Source organism: Manis pentadactyla, chromosome 7, assembly GCF_030020395.1.
Source record: "Manis pentadactyla isolate mManPen7 chromosome 7, mManPen7.hap1, whole genome shotgun sequence".
NCBI classification, from domain to species: domain Eukaryota; kingdom Metazoa; phylum Chordata; class Mammalia; order Pholidota; family Manidae; genus Manis; species Manis pentadactyla.
This window is the reverse complement of record NC_080025.1, coordinates 135,255,872-135,275,486: the sequence shown is the minus strand read 5'-3', so window position 1 is coordinate 135,275,486 and position 19,615 is coordinate 135,255,872. Positions and strand designations below refer to the sequence as shown.

Genomic DNA, 19,615 nt, shown 5'->3' with positions numbered 1-19,615 from the left:
ATTTCACTGGGAAAAATGATTACTCTATTTAAAATAGAAAGAATAGGGCCCAGTGACCTCAGGAGCTGATAAAATACCGAGTAAGTCTCTAATAGGTCATTGCCTTCACAAGGACAGTGGACCCTACCTCCCACCTCCACCCAGTTATTGCATTATATTAACAATCTTAAGGCTGGAGGAGACCAGAAAAGTCACATTGCCAGGTTTACTTATGTGGTATTTAAATTAATCTGGTAAAACAGAAACAAAACCAAAAAATTGCTTGTATTGAAGAAAAGATATATCAATGAAACACGATGATTATTTCAAAAGCTGTATGTACACAATACTATTAAAATAATTTCGGTGACATCATCAAAGGAATTAGCTTTTCCATTTATAATGAAAGTAAATACTTGCATATGTGGAGAGAAATAATTTGAGGTATAATTAAATTCATAAAATGGCAAGGTGGGCTTTGCTCAACAGAGCTTTAGTTAAGTTAGCAAAACAAAATACTCATATTACTTGGACTGTGATATTCTTTAGAACACGGTCTGGCCTAAGGGTCAAATCTGGCTCACTACCTTTTTAAAAATTTTTTCATTAAGGTATTATTGATATATACTCTTATGAAGGTTTCACATGACAAAACAATGTGGTTATTACATTTACCCATATTATCAAGTTCCCACCCATGCCCCAATACAGTCACTGTCCATAACCACTACCACCTTTAAGTTTTACTGGAACCCAGCCACATTCATGTTACATATTATCTCTGGCTGTTTTGGCACTACAGTGGCAGAGTTGTGTATGGCCTGCAAAACCTAAAATATTTACTATTTGGGCCTTTATAGAAAAGTACTGACACCTGTCCTTAGGCTATATAAGGTCAGAGAATTAACACTAAGTGAGCTCTTCCTATGTATCATGTACCATGCTATAAGCTTTAAGTTAATTATTTTTATTAAATTTTCATAAGAAGCCTATGAAAAACAGCTGACCCCAGCTTACAAGCAAAAAAAGTAATAGTAAAACAAACTCAGAAACTTGCTCAAAGTGGCAGTCCTAGAATTTAAAAAGTCCAATCTCGATTCTCCAATTGAGTATCCTACACTTTAAAATGTTTTTAAAATGAAAAATTGTAAACTTCTTCATTTCAGTTATGCAGAAAATATGGACAGTTCTTTTTCCTTTCTCCCTCTGCAGTAGTAGTGCTGCTCAGACACTAAGATAATTCATATGAAAGCTGGAGTACTCAGGTCATGTGGAACCCCAAGAATACTGTTTGTCTAACTACTTGCAGGTTCATACCAGTTTCCCCACGAGCACAGAGCCCTAAGCTGGACTCATCACACCAAGCAGCTGTCAATACCCAGAGTGGAACTGCTTTAGTCAACATGGCAGTTTTTCTTAAGCACTAAAACCTGATCAAAGGGTTCAGGAAGCTTAGCATTGCTGACATTTGTGCCTACTTTGTGTCCCCCACACCCCCTTGCACAATTGTAGTTTTATATCCTTCTCTCAATGGGTGAGTCTCGGAAAGCTTACCACTTAGGTCTTCCTAGGATTAATTACAACCTGTTGCCTCATAGATTGCTACATAGCCTCCATTTCTGCATTGTGGTCAGTTGTGAACTTGCTCAAAGATAATTTTAAATGCCATGGCCAAAAAGAACAGTTAGGCCCCAGTCTACTTCTAAAGTCAAGAGGGCAACAGGAAGATACTGAAATGGCCTTTAGAAAATTATCAGCAGTCTCCTGAGAACTGCCAGTGAGAGCAAGGACCTGGAAGCCAATGCGTTTATGTCCAGTGTCTACTACCTAATTCAGATTTCAGAGCGACCTAGTTGGGCTGCAAGTATATAATGCACAGTTTGGGTCATATTAATTTAATCATTCTAAGTGGCAGCAAAGTTTAATAGTTAAGAATACAGGATATGGAGCCAAACTTCCTGGGTCAGTGTATCATTCTGGCAAGTTTTTACCTCTAATTCAGTTTCCTGATCTGCAAAATGGGATCTTTAGCTCATTCACAGGTTGTTGTAAGATTAAAGTTACTAACTCATATAAGTAGTCACAAGACTATCTGGTACTTAGTAAGTTTTCAATAAATGTGAACAATTATAATTAACTGGACATGACTTTTGTATATTATCTTATGAATCCTCTTTTTGGTCATTTCAATATAACAAACACCTTCAAAAAAGGCTCTCTTCATATGTAACAAAAGATGTCATTTACCTACTTCCTTTCTCTTAAAGGGGATGTGTTGCTAATGAAGATTCAGTCACAGGAAAATCTGTTTCATCCAACCTTTGTCACAACACGTTGTTTTCAGAAAGATTTATAATCCAATCTATATATCTATACAAATAATAAAGCGAAGAAAAAGAGGCGGCTTTCTTACCATTAAATGTTTGCTGTAAATGTGCAGGCAGAGGTGAGTGGGAAAGTGTTGCTGCGTGCTGAGCTCCCGGCTGTAAACCCTTTAGTAAATCTGAGAGGAAAACATACTTGTCAGTGATCTTACTAAAATGAACATTTGAGCCCTCTTTGACCAAAAATGAAAAGTTTACCTAATGAAAGTACAGCCTCTGACTTCCAAGTCACTCTTAAACTAGAATGCATACACTGAAAATTTTTACATATATAAACTTAGATATGTATGCAAATAGTTCAACAAATTTGATTTCTTCTTATAAATATCATTAAGATAGAAATGTGGTATAGATGGTTCATTTCAAAATTGTAAATAAAACCTCAGAGCCCAGTAATTTGACTTCTTATATATAGTTGAAATAAACTGCATTTCTTAAAAAAATATTCTGTAACCTTCACTAACTCCAACTAGATTGCTCTGAATTAGTATAAATTTGGGAGGTTCCCTGTTAAACTAGGTAGACAAGTACGGAAACGAGACCCACTTACTCTGAGTTAGGCTATGGTGGAAAGCGGCTGAGGTAGATCCCGAGGTGGTTGTCACTCCAGCTGTGTCCGTTCCAAAGCCAAGTAGCTCCAAGGGAAACTGGAAGGGCATGGTCACTGGAACAAGGCCACCCAGCATCCCAAAAGGAGTCACATTTTGATTTGTTACAGACAAAGGTGATGTCATGAGAGTCAGAGGTGAGGCATTAGCCAATAATGATGCTCCTGCTGTGGACTGCAGAAACCAGGGGTCAAAATACATAAGAAATAAATCTTTAACCTGAATTTATTTATTTTATTTCATATCCTCATGGGCGTAAGACTGTGTCTTTTATCTGCTCTAACAGAAACTTTTTAAGACAGAAATAAAGGCTGAGGTGAAAAATATATTTCAAAGAGCTACCACTACTGGTTTTGGAAGTAATTCTATACTCAGCTCTTCATCACCAGTGTAGACTCCTTCTTATCTTGTGTTTTGCCTCTATGAACACACAATCACTCTCTTAATCCACTCATTTCTAACCTTAGATTTCTACTTTTCCACCTGTGCTCCTAGCTCTTGGATTTGAACCACTAGTAATTAATTCCATACAATCTCAATTTGGTCTCTGAAAAGGCTTGGTAATTTCACTGTCTTGTACTTTTTCTTGGAACAACACCCACAGTTGCTGCTCCAGACTATGATCTCTCATAGAGTCCCTAAGTCAATACCCTTTCCTTTCATCACAATACCTTAAAGAGATGAGGCCACACTGGATATCCTTCCTGCTCATTAGCCTTATCTGCTTCTCCTCCAAAAGCTAACCACCTGATATGCCATGAATCCCACCTATGCAGAATCTTCTGGTACAAATATCCACTATTGCACTTTTTGATATATGCCTTCTCATATACATGGAGACCTCTTATCTCTTTCTATAGCCACACTGTTATTCCTGGCTCTTCTTGAAGCCCTGGGAACAACCTGACTTGTTTGTATTCCTTTTATTATCAAACTTACTCAATGATAGCCTTTGTTTTCCACAGTATCTAGTCTCCTTAACACCTAAATGCTGGTTTCCATTTCCACTATTATTCTGAACAGACTACCCAAGGTAATAGGTAAATTAGAGGGTGACTTGACATACCCCTACCTGAGCTTTGATGCCATGTTTATGAATAAATACACACTTACAGCAAAAATATGCTAATACTGATACATTTTCACTGAGAAATTAAATATACTTCATTAAGCTAATTTTTTTAATTGAGGTATAGTTGACATACAGTACTATATTGGTTTCAGGCTATTTGAACAATTTTCTATACAGCAATTAAATAATTGTGACTTTTCTATGTGCACTTATCTACAGATATCACAGTAAAATGTTCTCAGTATATTATTATAGTTTCTTCAACTGTGAGTTTTCTTTTTTAGCCTATTTTATCAATTATAAATTACCCTGGCCAAAAATTTCACAATTCTAAATTTGGTCAAGAATACTTAATTCTTTGTATATTTTTAGTCAATAATAAACATCAGCTCTTGTCAGGTTTATTTTATGTGTTGATTTATCCTATCAGTAAACATTATTAATAATGGGCTGGTCATTTTCTTAGTTAATATATGAGAAAAATGTAGGTGATCTTCCCATACATATATGCCACATTACATATACTCATACACATAATGGTCCATGCCACTGCTGAACAAAAATGACAACCTCAAGGCTTCTATTCTGGTTTTTCCACTATCTCTCCAATAGGCTTCCCCTCCCTTATCTCTTTATTTGTTACCTCTCAAATTTATATTCTGACCTCTGATCTCAATTTCCTACCGTGTATATCTAACAAGCGCACGATCACTTGGATATCTAACACCAACTCAGCATGTCCACAACTGAGGTAATTATCTCCTGCAAGCATTTCCCCCACTTAGTATCAACTGCTATCAATAGTCTCATTCTTTCCTGCCACTCAGGCTTGAAAACTTAGTTCTCGGCATCATAAAATGAAGGGCAATTTGAGCTCACAGTCAAAATACCCACTTCCTTTTTTTTTTAAACCACAACTGCTCCAACACTTAGGTACAAATCTTCATCACTTTACGGATGGATTTGACTACTTTTCTTATTTCCAGTTTTTCCCTCTACTGTGCCAACCATGATATACAAAATGGGTGCATATGGGAAAGAATTACTGAGTTAGAAATAAATAAAGCTTTGATGCAGTTTGGATAGAAAGGATCCTGCATCAATTTAAGAATTAACAAGAGTTCTTTCTTCTTTTTAATCATTAATTCTATTATAGTCTCAGGTACTATGAGGTACACACTCCAAGTGGAGCTCAAGCAGAGCCCCCTAGAGAGGAACAGTAAATATTGCTAATAGAACTCTTGTTAGTTTTACTGGAGGAGGCTAACTGAAGTATTAGAAGAGATGGAAAATGTCTATTAGGGTAACTTCCAAAATGAAGAGTAACTGGGTATTAGCAATAAAAAAATGGTACAATGCCGTAACTGTCTAACATTTTGTACTTTCAAAAACCTTCCATATCCACTTTTGTTAATAAAACTACAATGAAAGGGCATTTATAAATTTCTCCCTCCTAGAAGATGGGGACCTTTCAAAAGTGGGCTAACCCACTGTTGTGATCATTTAGAAGCGTATGGGAGCTGTCAACGTGGCAAATAGTTCAAGACAGCATCCATATTCCATAACACCTTCCATGACCTCCACATTTCATTCTCAGGGTAAAATAGGAAGGGTAACCTTGCTCTTCCTGTCATGGGCATTACATTTTTAATTTTTTAACCACATGTTTTATTTTGGTAAGTACATCTGCCCCCACCATTCCCACAACACACAAACTGATCTTTTGAAATATAAATCAGACCATACCACTACCCTGTTGAAGACCCTTCAGTAGCTTCCTACTGCACACAGAATAAAACCTCGAGTCCTTTTCATGGCCCACAAGGTTCTCCATCACATGGCTCTGGTTGTTTTCTGGCCTCACTACCTATCCTTCTCTCTCTAGCTTAGCCATTCAGGCTACACCGACAGGCTTGCTTTCTTATCTCAGTACCTTTACACCTACCATCCCTCTTGCCTGGACTCTTTGCTCCCTCTAACGCCCAATGGTTGGCTCCTCCTCATTGAATTCTCAGCTCAAATGCTGCCTCCTTAAAGAGGCCTTCCCCAACTCTCCTACTATGTTAGCAGCAATCACACTTTATCATATTATTGTTTTTTCATAGCACTTAATATTTGTGAAAATTTGTATTTAGCTTATCTTCCTCCACCCAGAATATATGCTCCATAAGAGGAGGGATCTTGAGTATAGAGGTCACCCTATTTCCCCAGCACCTAGAAGAGTGCCTGGCACATAATAAACACTTAATAAACACTAGCTTAATGAGTGGATGATTTGGGGAATTATAAAGTGACAAAGACAGGATTCATAAAAAAAATCAATTAAGCTGAAGGGCAAGAAAGAAGAGGAAAACCTTGAGTGGAAAGTTATTAAATAGAAAGCAGGCAGAAGTAAATCTGAACCTAGAAAGATTTTAACTTTTGTTAAACTCAGGACCTATCATTTTTACTCTGCAAATGAGCAGACAGCTGCAGATGTCTTTCAGACAGGAGTTGAGTTTTGCAGGCATTGCAGGAAATGTTTTTAGTGTTGGAATACTAGAAGGACAGGATCCCAAGGTCACAAGGTAGCTGATAACACTTCAATGAGATGCTGTTTAAAAAGAAAAAAAGAACCTTAGGTTCACCAAAAGTCGAAACAACCTTAATTCATTTATTGACCTTTCTTCAGTCAAACCAGTAAGACAGAACAAAAAGGATCCAATATGATGGCAGGAACACTAAAGTCTGAAAACCATGAAGCCATTTCAGAGAGAGAGAAAACCAGGAGGGAATAGTTACTTTTTAGCAACAAAAATTTTCCCATGTAGGTTCTATGCTGACAAACGAATTGGTAAACAATAGGTATAGTGAATATCTGGTTATTTGGGGATAAATTATCAAATAAAAGAAGATTTCCAGGAAAAAAAAAAAAAAAGAACTGGTAGATTCTACAGACGACAAAGGATGAAGACTTAACCATAAATTCAAAGTAAACAAAGAAGAAGAAAAAAAAGCAATTTTTAACTCCAGGAAAAAAGCCAAGAATTTATAAGAAAGCAAATGAAACCATAATTTGTGAATATTCAGCTCAACAAACACAAAATTTTGCACAGTCATGGATTTAGCCAAAGTTGTGATACTACTCTTTCAGGAGAATGGGAAAGGTATGAGAGAGCTAAAAGCCTTATTTATCACAAGAAAGAGTCAAAAGATAATATTAAAAATGAATAAATTAAGAATCTTCTATTCACTCTTATTTAAGAGCACAGAGAAAAAGTTATGAGTTATAAGCAGTAGGAAGGAGGCTATGGGGCTGGGCACTGCCATTTCTGCCTTAATCCTCTCACGTTCCTTTGACTACATTAAAGATTAATGTCAATAACAGTCAACATTTTAATAAAGACAATACAAACAGGAATGTAGACTAACTCCCAGATCTTAGTTATAACTTAAATTTTAACATATAATCCCTAATCATTTTTTTTGTGATTTTCTTATTTCTCATTAAAGTAAAATTATACAGATACAAAACATCAGTTAATTCTAGATTTCAATAAATGAAGTATCAGCTGAATTTTGTTCTGTATTACAATTCTGGAATAAATCTATTTGCAAGCCTACAGTAATGGTGCAGTGATGATTTGGGTTTTAAGTGTATATTAAACAATATCGCTTTGCCTATATTGAACAGCAGAGAACCTCTACAAACACCAAGGGGAAAGTTCTTTCATTAGATGTTCCCATTCCATATAAATAAGAGGTAGTACAAAGTCAAGAGTACTTTCTTAAACAACAGAATTCCATCAATTAGCAAAATTCCTATTTTCAAAGAAAATTTAAGAACCTAAGAACACATCATAAAAGGTTATTCACATTTTTTTTAAAAGTTTATTATGAAACAGAGTATTACGTAAAACCCACTTTCTAGGAAAGCATCTAAAAAAGTACCAGAAAAATAAAAACAATGGTGGAATGATGATTTTTCTACAATGAACATTGTTTTTCATGGAGGGGAAAAGAAGGTTAAAGAAACCAAATCAGTAATGTGAAGGACAAATCTTCACACAATGAATGGCAGAAAGACAAAAACAGTAACAGAGTAGATGATATGAGGGCAGAAGGATGAACTGTGTAAGTAATAAAGACCTAGGCCAAATGGATCAGAAATTATAATCAGACACATAACAGAATAAAAAATTCTTGAGCTGAAAAAACTGCCCTGAGATTGAAAGATGTAATCATGTTCTAAGCACAAAATTAGTGAAAACTAGACAAATTTAGTCATAGCCTGGGAATATCTGAATTACAAGAAGAGAAAATGCTGTTAGCATTTAGGCAGAGAAAACACATACCTATAAGGGAACAAAAAAATCAGAATGTCCTCTGACTTTTTTAATAATCCTAACTACTAAGCAAGGGTCATGGACACTCCAGTTTGGAGTGAGGCAGTTAGTGAACCAAGAAGTCTATACCTATTCAAGTGTGACAGCACAGAAACAATCAGATATGCAAGAGCTAAGGAAAGAGCTTCCATGTGAGCCTTCTCAAAAAGATTTCTCGAGTGAACCATTTCTGAAAGAGAAATTTAAACTAAAAACTCACTATAGGGAAACTGTGGTATAAAAGGATTACTGACTAATAAACTCTGTAGAGTGGGAAAAAAAAAAGGATTACTGACATTAGATTATATATGAATAACTGCAACATTTGTACAAAATAAAAATTTTATTTGAAAAGACAAATGATTAAAGGAAAAAAATAATAAGAATGTATAAATGTGATTACACAATAAGAAAGTTGGCAGAAGGAGACTAGGGCAGGGAAGAGAGGAGGTAAGTGCAGATATGTTTAATTCATAAGTTACTACTTTGTTCTGGACTTCGGTAAGATGTAGTTTAAAATATGCACTTTGGTTCTGTTTTTTCAAAATTTTTGAAAGCAAGCATGTGATACTTTACTGGAAAAAATGCACATCCCACCAAAAACCTCATGTCCAAGTGTCCCCATCACTGTGATGTCACCATCAGGAACATTCCTTGGCCTTAAGAAGTAATAAGCAACCTTGAGTAACGTCACTAAGTGTATTCATAAGAATGCTTACACAATCTTACATGGACGTAGATCACATACATACCTGCACACTGGCTGTTACCACTGAAGACCCTGAGGCAGAGGATGGTCTATGTGGAGTAGACAATGGTTTAGTAGCACCCTGTGTTCCACTTCCTGTTCCCCCAGATAGACTAGTCCTATTAGCTCCACTTGAGTTAAGGTTGCTACCTCTGCTGGCAGGTACATTCACTGCAATTCCACTCAAGCTATTCTTCCCAACAGTTCCAGTGGATGATGAGTTTGTTAGCTTTGAAGGGGCCTGAAGATTTTTTGTAGACGGAAGGCCTGAAGTGCGGTTAGAGGGCAAAAAATTCAGAGTGGGAGACTGTCGGCTGATGTTCATTCCACTGGGCTGTTTATGGACGGGGTTGTTACTGCTGGAGTGGCTACTCTGGGCTACTAGTGCATTTGGACTGGAAGAACTTGGGGATACAGTAGGTTTGGGAGTTGGGTTGGGTTTAGAAATGAGTTTAGTTGATACTGAAGGCTTAGCTGACAGAGAGGGCTTGGGTGAGGCAGAAGGCTTAGGTGAGGGCAAGGGTTTAGGAGATGCGGCAGGTTTTGGAGATGCGGCAGGTTTTGGGGATGCAGCCATTGAGAAGGGAGACTTGAAACCCTGCGTGGGGATTTGTGACACCATAGCCTTGGCTAAATAGTTACTGGAGGTAGTGGCGCTAGGTACTGTCCTAGAAACCAGGGGGTGGGACCCTTGAGAACCATTTCCAGGTGAGGGAGTAGATAAGGGAAGGCGGTACATAAGTGGCTTATCTGAAGTCTTGATAAGGGGGGATGAACAGGAAAGTTGGGGATTATTACTTAACTTCACCACTGGGTTGGTCTGTGATTTACTAATGGTTGCTTGTAATGGAGACACATAGTTCTGTGGGACAGCTGAATGCTGGTGCACCTTTGTTACTTGTGTTAACGAAGAAGCATCTTGGGCCTCTGATGCTCCCAGAGCGTGAGAGGAGGCAGCAACTTGGGCTTGGGAAGAAGAGGAGATGTGGGTCTGTGAAGAGGAAGAAGCATGAATCTGGCTTGACCTCTGCAGTCCTTGTTGAAGTAGCCTGGCTGGCAAAGGTTCTAAGGAAACTTTAGGGTTCTGAATTGAAGAACCAGCAATAAGGCCTGAAGAGATTCCGGTATGAGCTAAATCCTGGGGTTTCTTTGGTACTGGCCCTATGTGACCAGCAATAAGACTTGATGAATGTGCAGTCTGAGTAGAATCTAGTTTCTTGGGAGTAGCCAGGGGCAGCTTACTCATGATACTTGCTAATTTTTCCTCCCTCAGTCCTGGACGAGGTTTTGCGGTCGGCACACTTATCCTTGAACCAGCTGCAGGGCCCTTGTTCCCATTGTTGATAACAGCCAAAGCTTCAGAAACAAGATCCAGGGCAGGTGGGTGGAAAGAAAGGTCTTCATCTAGGGAGTCGTCCAGGCAGATGGTCTCCTGGGCCGGCGTGGAGCTAGAACTGGTGGAGGCCACAGCGGACGTGCTGGAGCTCGCAGAAGGACCACCGACTGAAGCTGCCACGGAGGCGGGAGTTTTCTGGTCCTTTTTTGGACTACACTCCTAGCATAAACAGCATTATATGGGAAACGATTAAATGATTGATAGAAAAATCCTAAGTATTAGTTTTTAAAGGCTAAGAAATCCTTATGATGTTTAAAATTCTACCAGAAATCTTTAGAGACTGTAAAAACCATAATAATTTTTTGAGAGGATAGAACCGCTGAGTGAACTGTCCTCATAAGCCAAAGTACCTAAAATACTGTACACAACTGCCGTACCTTAGTAAGCCATACTAAGAAGGAACCAAGCCAAAGGAACATTCATATACCAGTTCCATTATTGATGAACTGCGCCTCGACTCACCCTCCTGTATTAGATCTTTGGATACTATTCCAAAGCCATCTGTTCAGAGACTATTCTCTTTTTATTCTTTTTGTGCCGAAGAAAAATTCTGCCCAAATTCTGCCCTCACCTTAAGCATCTACCTGTCTTCCACAGTGTGGTTTGCAAGGACCTGACCCTTACTCTGCTTCCTTGCATTTCTGGCTCTTTGGATTCCCTGTCCTGCCGCTACCCACAGCCAGTACACAGAGAGACTGTCTATCAAACTGTCAGATAATCCAATCCAAGCATGCTAAAATTATGTTTTCTATTCATTACGGTAAAAGTCATTTGTAATTTACTCAACATATATTTAGTAAGTGTTCGCTGTGAGCAAAGCATTATGCTAAGAAGCAAGGGTGTTAAGAATTAAAACACTGAATACCTAAAAACTGATTCTCCCCAAAAAATTAACTTTCTTAAAATTCAGTGAAGAGGTAAGAGCATTAGAGCACTTTAAAATATTAAAAGAGGAGAACTAAAAAGTAACTTTCTCTTAAATAAGAAATGTAAATTGTTTGACTCATTTCATTTATAAGATTAAAAAATAAAACTATTACATAAAAATCATCTCGAAGTTCCTTCAAGTCATTTCCTAAGAACAAACCCAAAGTCTCATATTACATATTCATTTACACAACCACAGCACTTACCTTAGCCATAGTTGGAAAAGGAAGGCTCCTATCACCTTCTAAGGAGTTGCAGTAAATGAACTAGTAACAATGCTGTGATACTCTAACCTCCTTAGCAATTTTTCTAACCTTCTATTTTGAAAGCCCCAACTGTAAAGTTCACTGCCCCTCAGAAGTCTGTAGTGTACTGCATTAAGGTCAAAAGTGTCTGCTAACATGAATGGTAATGCAGATGAGTTTCCTCTGACATGCTAGCCAATCATGCAATTAATGAAAATTATTAAAGCAAGTAAAGAAACTGAGGGTGGTGAGTGAATCAGAGTAAATTGGTAATGTTACCAGTATATTAATATTTTTTCTTTATTAAAAAAAGCATTAAATCTACTCAAAAGAGTACTATATATTTACAGTGGCAGAGAAAATTATGCAGAATATACATATACATTCGAATCAAAAAAGCAGGTTATCCCATTTGCCTAAAATATTAATTAAGTATGGTTAAACGGAACAGGTGGATGGATGGATGGAAGGAGGGGAAGTAGGGACAGAGACCCAGAAGGGGGCAGATTTTCTGGGTGAGCAGTATTTCTAGATACTTCTACAATTCTCATTTTTTGTATTGTTTGCATTTTCTACATTTCCTTTTATTACCTTTACATGTATTTCCTTATATTGCCTTTAGAATTAAATAGGTATTTGAGGGACAATAAGGTAGGAAAAAAACACAAAAAACAAAAAACAAATCAGCAAATAGAGTTTTTCCAAGAAAAGGAAAAAGTAATTTAATCACAAAAAAATATGTAAATCCCCTATGCCATCCTAACACATTCATTATTAGAATTCTGATAAACTCATTATGTTTGAATAGATTTATCAAAATTTAACAACCCCTTATGGGAAGTATTAGGAGTTTAAAAGTAAAGTAAGTGGCAAAACAAAGCAGCAACTCAACAGATTTAATGAAATATTGGCTCAGTATTATTTGGGTTAGAAGACAAAGTGGGTTTTACTAAGAAAAGGAGCACTATTTACTCTGTATTCAAGGAGCCTCATTTAACATTCAAGTTAAGAAGGGCACAGAGTAACAAATGCTGACCTGGTCATAACCTCAAAAGCAAATAAACTGATCTTTTCCAAGCTACAGGGTAAGTCTAAAACCTAAAGAGTGTGTGGGTTTTCATTACAATTTTAACTTCAAATGATTATAGTTTTTACTTTTAGAGTATACTTGGTTCTTTTTCAACTCCACATTGTCTATTTTGATGGATATTTTTTATCCCCTTTTCTACTTTTTAAAATATTTTTAAAATTTAAGTTACTTTGCATAGTACTGGAGGTCCTAGCCATGGCAATCAGACGAAACAAAGAGATACAAGGAATCCAGATTGGTAATGAAGTCAAACTGTCCCTGTCTGCAGATGACATGATATTGTACATAAAAAACCCTAGAGACTCCACTCCAAAAGTACTAGAACTAATATCTGAATTCAGCAAAATTGCAGGATAAAAAATTAACACACAGAAATCTGTTGCATTCCTGTACACTAACAATGAACTAGTAGAAAGAGAGATCAGGAAAACAACTCCATTCACAATTGCATCCAAAAGAATAAAATACCTATGAATAAACCTAACCAAGGAAGTGAAAGACCTATACCCTAAAAACTACAAGACACTCTTAAGAGAAATTAAAGAGGATACTAACAAATGGAAACTCATCCCATGCTCTTGGCTAGGAAGAATTAATATTGTCAAAACAGCCATCCTGCCTAAAGCAATCTACAGATTCAATGCAATCCCTATCAAAATACCAACAGCATTCTTCAGCAAACTGGAACAAATAGTTCTAAAATTCATATGGAACGACAAAAGACCCCGAATAGCCAAAGCAATCCTGAGAAGGAAGAATAAAGCAGTGGGGATCTCACTTCCCAACTTCAAGCTCTACTACAAAGTCACAGTAATCAAGATAATTTGGTACGGGCAAAAGAACAGACCCATAGACCAGTGGAACAGAATAGAGAGTCCAGATATTAACCTAAACATATATGGTCAATTAATATATGATAAATGAGCCATGGATACACAATGGGGAAATGACAGCCTCTTCAACAGCTGGTGTTGGCAAAACTGGGCAGCTACATGTAAGAGAATGAAACTGGATTATTGTCTAACCCCATACACAGAAGTAAATTCAAAATGGATAAAAGACCTGAATGTAAGTCATGAAACCATAAAACTCTTAGAAAAAAACATAGGCAAAAATCTCTTGGACATAAACATGAGCAACTTCTTCATGAACATATCTCCCTGGGCAAGGAAAACAAAAGCAAAAATGAACAAGTGGGACTATATCAAGCTGAAAAGCTTCTGTACAGCAAAGGACACCATCAATGGAACAAAAAGGCATCCTACAGTATGGGAGAATATATTTATAAATGACAGATCCGATAAAGGGTTGACTTCCAAATATATGAAGAGCTCACATGCCTCAACAAACAAAAAGCAAATAATCCAATTAAAAAATGGGCAGAGGATCTGAACAGACACTTCTCCAAAGAAGAAATTCAGATGGTCAACAGACACATGAAAAGATGCTCCACATTGCTAGTCATAAGAGAAATGCAAATTAAAACCACAATGAGATATCACCACACACTGGTGAGGATGGCCACCATCCAAAAGACAAACAACAACAAATGTTGGCGAGGATGTGAGAAAGGGGAACCCTCCTACACTGCTGGTGGGAATGTAAATTAGTTCAAGCATTGTGGAAAGCAGTATGGAGGTTCTTCAAAAAACTAAAAATAGAAATACCATTTGACTCAGGAATTCCACTTCCAGGAATGTACCCTAAGAATATAGGCACACAGTTTCAAAAAGACATATGCACCCCTATGTTTATCACAGCACTATTTACAATAGCCAAGACATGGAAGCAATGTAAATGTCCATCAGTAGATGAATGGATAAAGAAGATGTGGTACATATACACAATGGAATATTTATTCAGCCATAAGAAGAAAACAAATCCTACCATTTGCAACAACATGGATGGAGCTAGAGGGTATTATGCTCAGTGAAATAAGCCAGGCAGAAAAAGACAAGTATCAAATTATTTCACTCATCTGTGGAGTATAAGAACAAAGAGAAAAACTGAAGGAACAAAACAGCAGCAGACTCTCAGAACCCAAGAACGGACTAACAGTTACCAAAGGGAATTAGCAGACATAATGTGGTGGTGGGGGCACAGGGCAGTACAACACAGAGAAGACAAGTAGTGACTCTATAGCATCTTACTACACTGATGGACAGTGACTATAATGGTGTATGTGGGGGGGACTTGATGATGGGAGAAGTCTAGTAAACTTAATGTTACTCATGTAATTATAGATTAGTGATAGCAAAATGAACTTTTTAGAAAATGTAAGTTACTTTGTTTTAAACCTAATAAATCCAACCATCACTTGCCCTCAAGGATTTAATTCTTAAATTAGATCAGTTGTTTAATTCTTAAATTAAATTGGTAGCTGGTTGTTTCCACTGACTCTCACTCACAGTAACTTACTTTACTTCCTCATGTACTCGCTCAAATTGTAAACTCATGTTTGACATGGCACATGTGATAAGCCTGTGAGGTCTGGGATGCGGGTACATTATTCCAGAGAGAATTTGATTTGCCAACTGGTTTAATACTAATCAAATGATTTTATAGTTTAATACTAATCAAATGAGTTTATAGTAATAATCTAATAATATTTCTAATTAATAAGAGTATTAATCTAATAATTATCTTAATTCTATTAATCTATAGGTTCCCTCTCCATCCTTTTAAAATTGTATTGGTGACATATAATATTGTACTAATCTCATAACTTCAAGTTATTTTCTTAGCTTAAGTTTTTTGCAGATCACACAAATAGTGTAAATTAAACTCCTACTAAACCAGCGAAAATTCTCAGGGGTGACTCTTCCCCAAATCTAGAACCCAGGCCAATACACACACTTTTCTCAATCTTTCTGCTGGTGAATGGATTTAGTCCTTTCTTTTACTAAAGATGCTATCCTTTGAGGGTCCCAGGTTAAGCAGAGTTTCATTTGAATTCTCAACCTATATGGTGCTCTAGAAGACTCAACCAGTTATGCACTGAAAGGAAATCTTAAACTGTAAGGTGATAGAAATCAGCAAATGCTCCGAAAAGAAACCAAAATTTAGTGACAGATTAACACTCTGGCAGTTTCTTCTTTGTTTGGGGCTTTGTAGATTTCTCTTATATATTTGCAATCTCAGCAAACACTTTTAAAGGATATCTTTTATATTTTACCTAATCTTTCCATGTAGTATTAAGTTTTATAATTCAATTAATATATGCAAATTTCCCACTGCTACACAGTCATCCATTTTCCAAATACAATGGTTTTAGGATTTTCAAAGTTTGAAAACACCCACCTGAGAAGTATGGTACATACTGATCTGTGCTAAGTACCATATTATCTTTTGCATCATATCTTGACCGTGTTTCAACATTCACCAGTTATGACTAATTAAAGATTTGGTTCAATACTCACCTTCACTTTGGGTTTAGGTGCAGGTATCACCTTTTTCTTTGCCCTAAGACAAAAGATTAAAAAGGCCACTTCAGTAGCAGTTCAGTCATGCATTAGAAAATTATTAACATATAATCCTTAATTACATGGGCAAATCATTTCATCTGCTATTTACAATGCTCTTTGAAGGGAGGAACTATATGTAAGTGCTCAGTTTATATGTGACTATACAGCACCATTTCCCATAAATCTGATGAACTAGAAGGTCAAACAACTAATATATGAAATGTAAAGTTTTTTTTTAATTAAACTTAAATACTCAAAATAAAATAACTCAAAATAGTCTAACAAAGCTGCCTAAGGAGACTCACTTCAAGAATTTTAATTACTTTATAATTTTATAAGAATTTTAATTACTTATAGGAAAACAGAACTCGAGGGAACTTCAAATTCAAATTAAACCATGCCAAGAAGTTGTAAATAATACAGTTAAAAACCAAAATATTCTCAAGTCTTTAAAGAAATTATTTTAAATATGAAAATACAAATAAAAAATGTCAAAATGAAAGAAAAAATGCAAGAAAAAGTACTGTGGAACCTTGAGTGAAAATGTTCTTTTGAGAACCAGTGTGAAAAAGTTTGAAGATTAAAAAAATATGGGTTCCATAGCAGGAGAAAGCACTCAAATGCCTGTTGAATAGAGGTTCATGAGCTAAAATATGTCACACTGTCTGAGTATTTCTACTTCACTAAGTTAAAAGGAGTCATCAATTAAATAACAAGTCTCTTGACTAAAACTGCCAGTCAACAACTTCAGTAAGGCAACCGTAATTTTCAAAGTTTTTTTTGATAATGACCACTTGGGGCAAAAGACCTCCAGGCCCAGATACCTACTTTTGCTACAAAACAAAGGAAAACCCGAAGTCAGCCATAATAGTGAAGCTACTAATAAACAAAACAAAAGACTAAGGGAGGGTCTATATTAACAACTGCTTTAGAATTAAAGGAATGAATTACTTATATCTAACTGTAATATATACGTGATTTTAGAACTATAGGGAAATGAAAGGCTGGAAGTAGATTCACACAAATGTATGTGTATATATGTATCCCCCTACTTCTGGATAACTAAACCATCTGCAACAAAGTAAACTTACAATGTATGCAACCAAAATTTATATCCAGTAAACAAGAATAGCAAGAAAACTGAAAACCATAACCAACTCAATACATCTTTTGATAGTTTACTAACAAGGTGTCCTTCCTAAAAAATTCCACCTATTTTAACTATACATACATACAAGGAGAAGGGGAGTTTTGTAATGTTAACCACACCTCTTCGCAGAATACTGAATTAGAGTGCATAGTAAATTCTCATTTGACCAGCTAATTTTGTATTTTATTAACCCTTAATACTACATCTGGGCTAGAGAGAAATAGCCCTAGTTGTAGGTAAAAATATATCTCTTGTCAAGTTAACCAGTCATTCACCCAAAAATGTAAACACAGAAAAAACTTGCCTTTTTTCTACTGCCTGTCAGGAGGCTAAGAGACCTTTCTTTTGTAACCACATCACTAAGGAAATAACTTTGTTTTGAACAGAAGAAGGACATGAAGAGTAGGTTAATTTTATGGACTAAACACTTTGCAAGGAAGGTAGGTACGTATATGGAATTATCTTGGAAAGCACAAGGCTTTAGGTTACCTGTGTAAAGATGGTAATTAAGAAGGGAAGAAAAAGGACAAAGAACTGAAGGACAAAGGAACTGAAGGCCAGAGGCCCAGAAACAAAGGATACTGCCAGAACCTTCCATGTTTACATGGCTCCTTTCTACCAGATCTCAGGCCAGTATCTGCTACACTTTGGATGCAGGTTTTAGAGACTAGCCTGAGAACTACTTAATAGATAAATGTGTTGTGAGGTCTTTGTAGTTAACAGCGAAAATGATGTTTTCAAAAGGTGGTGGTAAAATGGAGATTGTCTGAATGTACATTTAAGTCCATTTCACCTTGCATTACATGATACTTCTGTTTACCAAAGCACATAACGTGAATAAAAATAAATGAAGAAATCTAGAGTCTACATTTACTCACGGAGCAGCAGTAAGATGATTATGTACACTCCGGCTTTCCTTAAAAAGCATTCTGAAAAAATTAAAAGGACACAATCTTTTTTTTATAGCAGATAAAAAAATAATCACTTTAATATGACAAGTTTATTAATTTTAATGTTCTCAACTCTTTTGAACTTTAAATTAGGCTACTCTTAGTTTTTGAGATACCACTCTACATAGACTATTTTCGACAGATCCTAGGGCTGTGGCTCTTTGCCTGCACTCTGAATTTCCTGTACTCAGTTCCATATCTTCCTTCCATATGCAGTGCCCCTCCTGAAGTTATAACCATCTTCCCTCCTCCAGTTTTCTCTACTTGCAACTTCAGATACAAAAAAGAAAAAGTGGTCAGTAAAACAAAACCACCTTTATGTGAATCTCAATATCTGTATGTCCACAGACTGCTTTGTCTTTTAAGTGCTTGAAATTTATAAAAGAGAGCATCTGAGATGATTGTATAGAATGTGAAATGACACATTCAGTTTTCAGCAAAATAAATGTCATATATGTGTGTGTATATACATATATTTATACATATATGCATCTTCAATAACAGCAATAATAAGAAAGTAAAATAAAATCTAGGATATCATATTTCTTACCTTGCCTGCATCCAGCCCTTAGGCCACAATGGTTTCACCTCTGTCTCCATAAAGGATTTAAGATAATCCTCAGCAGACTGGCTTTTATTTGGCTCTAACTCATAGCATCCCAATTTGATCTCAACAAGGTTACATAACAAAGTTCTAAATAGATTTAAAAAATATATTTGTATGTAAATCTGACTGTAAAACTGCAGAAAATTAGCTTCAAACAGATTTTTAAAAAGCACATTAAGTCTGACAGCAATAATAAAGAATATTACCTGAAGAATTCAGAAGATGACACAAAGATAATTTCTAACATACATCATTCATTGCACTATAGCCAAATCACCAATATGAAACAATTTCCTTTGATACCCATAACCCAGGCACAAAGACTGAAAGGGGTAGTCCTATAACCAAACCCTCTACCTCGTGTACAGAAATACTGGTAAAAAAGTTACCTGATTACACAAGTACACTGAGTATTTCACTTTCTGAACCAGTCTGACTTACTCAATAATTAGAAGATCAGCTTATAAATAGTATTCTATGAAAATAAAAGTGATAACACTCTAAGGATATTAGGACCAAATCCATCTCCACTTGAATAAATTTTTCCTACATACTAATCTTTAGTTGTTTCCAATCTCGCCTTTCATTTACCACAGATTGTTTTTATGTGAAACCACCTTACTTCTACCTC

At 36.2% G+C, this 19,615-nt stretch overlaps 1 protein-coding gene across 4 annotated transcripts in view; it reads right to left on the bottom strand.

The window, feature by feature from the left end:
- UBN2 (ubinuclein 2) overlaps positions 1-19,615 on the bottom strand; it is a 71,066-nt gene that overhangs the window by 10,837 nt on the left and 40,614 nt on the right. For 3 of the 4 annotated variants that reach the window (XM_036905497.2, XM_036905498.2, XM_036905496.2), the window contains exons 11-16: positions 18,928-19,071; positions 18,306-18,356; positions 16,233-16,275; positions 9,160-10,710; positions 2,914-3,145; positions 2,393-2,482 (exon numbers count right to left, since the gene is read on the bottom strand). In XM_036905497.2, the coding sequence (XP_036761392.2) occupies positions 2,393-2,482; positions 2,914-3,145; positions 9,160-10,710; positions 16,233-16,275; positions 18,306-18,356; positions 18,928-19,071 (2,111 nt within the window). The remainder of the gene's footprint in view (positions 1-2,392; positions 2,483-2,913; positions 3,146-9,159; positions 10,711-16,232; positions 16,276-18,305; positions 18,357-18,927; positions 19,072-19,615) is intronic. The other variant, XM_036905499.2, reaches the window with a different exon arrangement.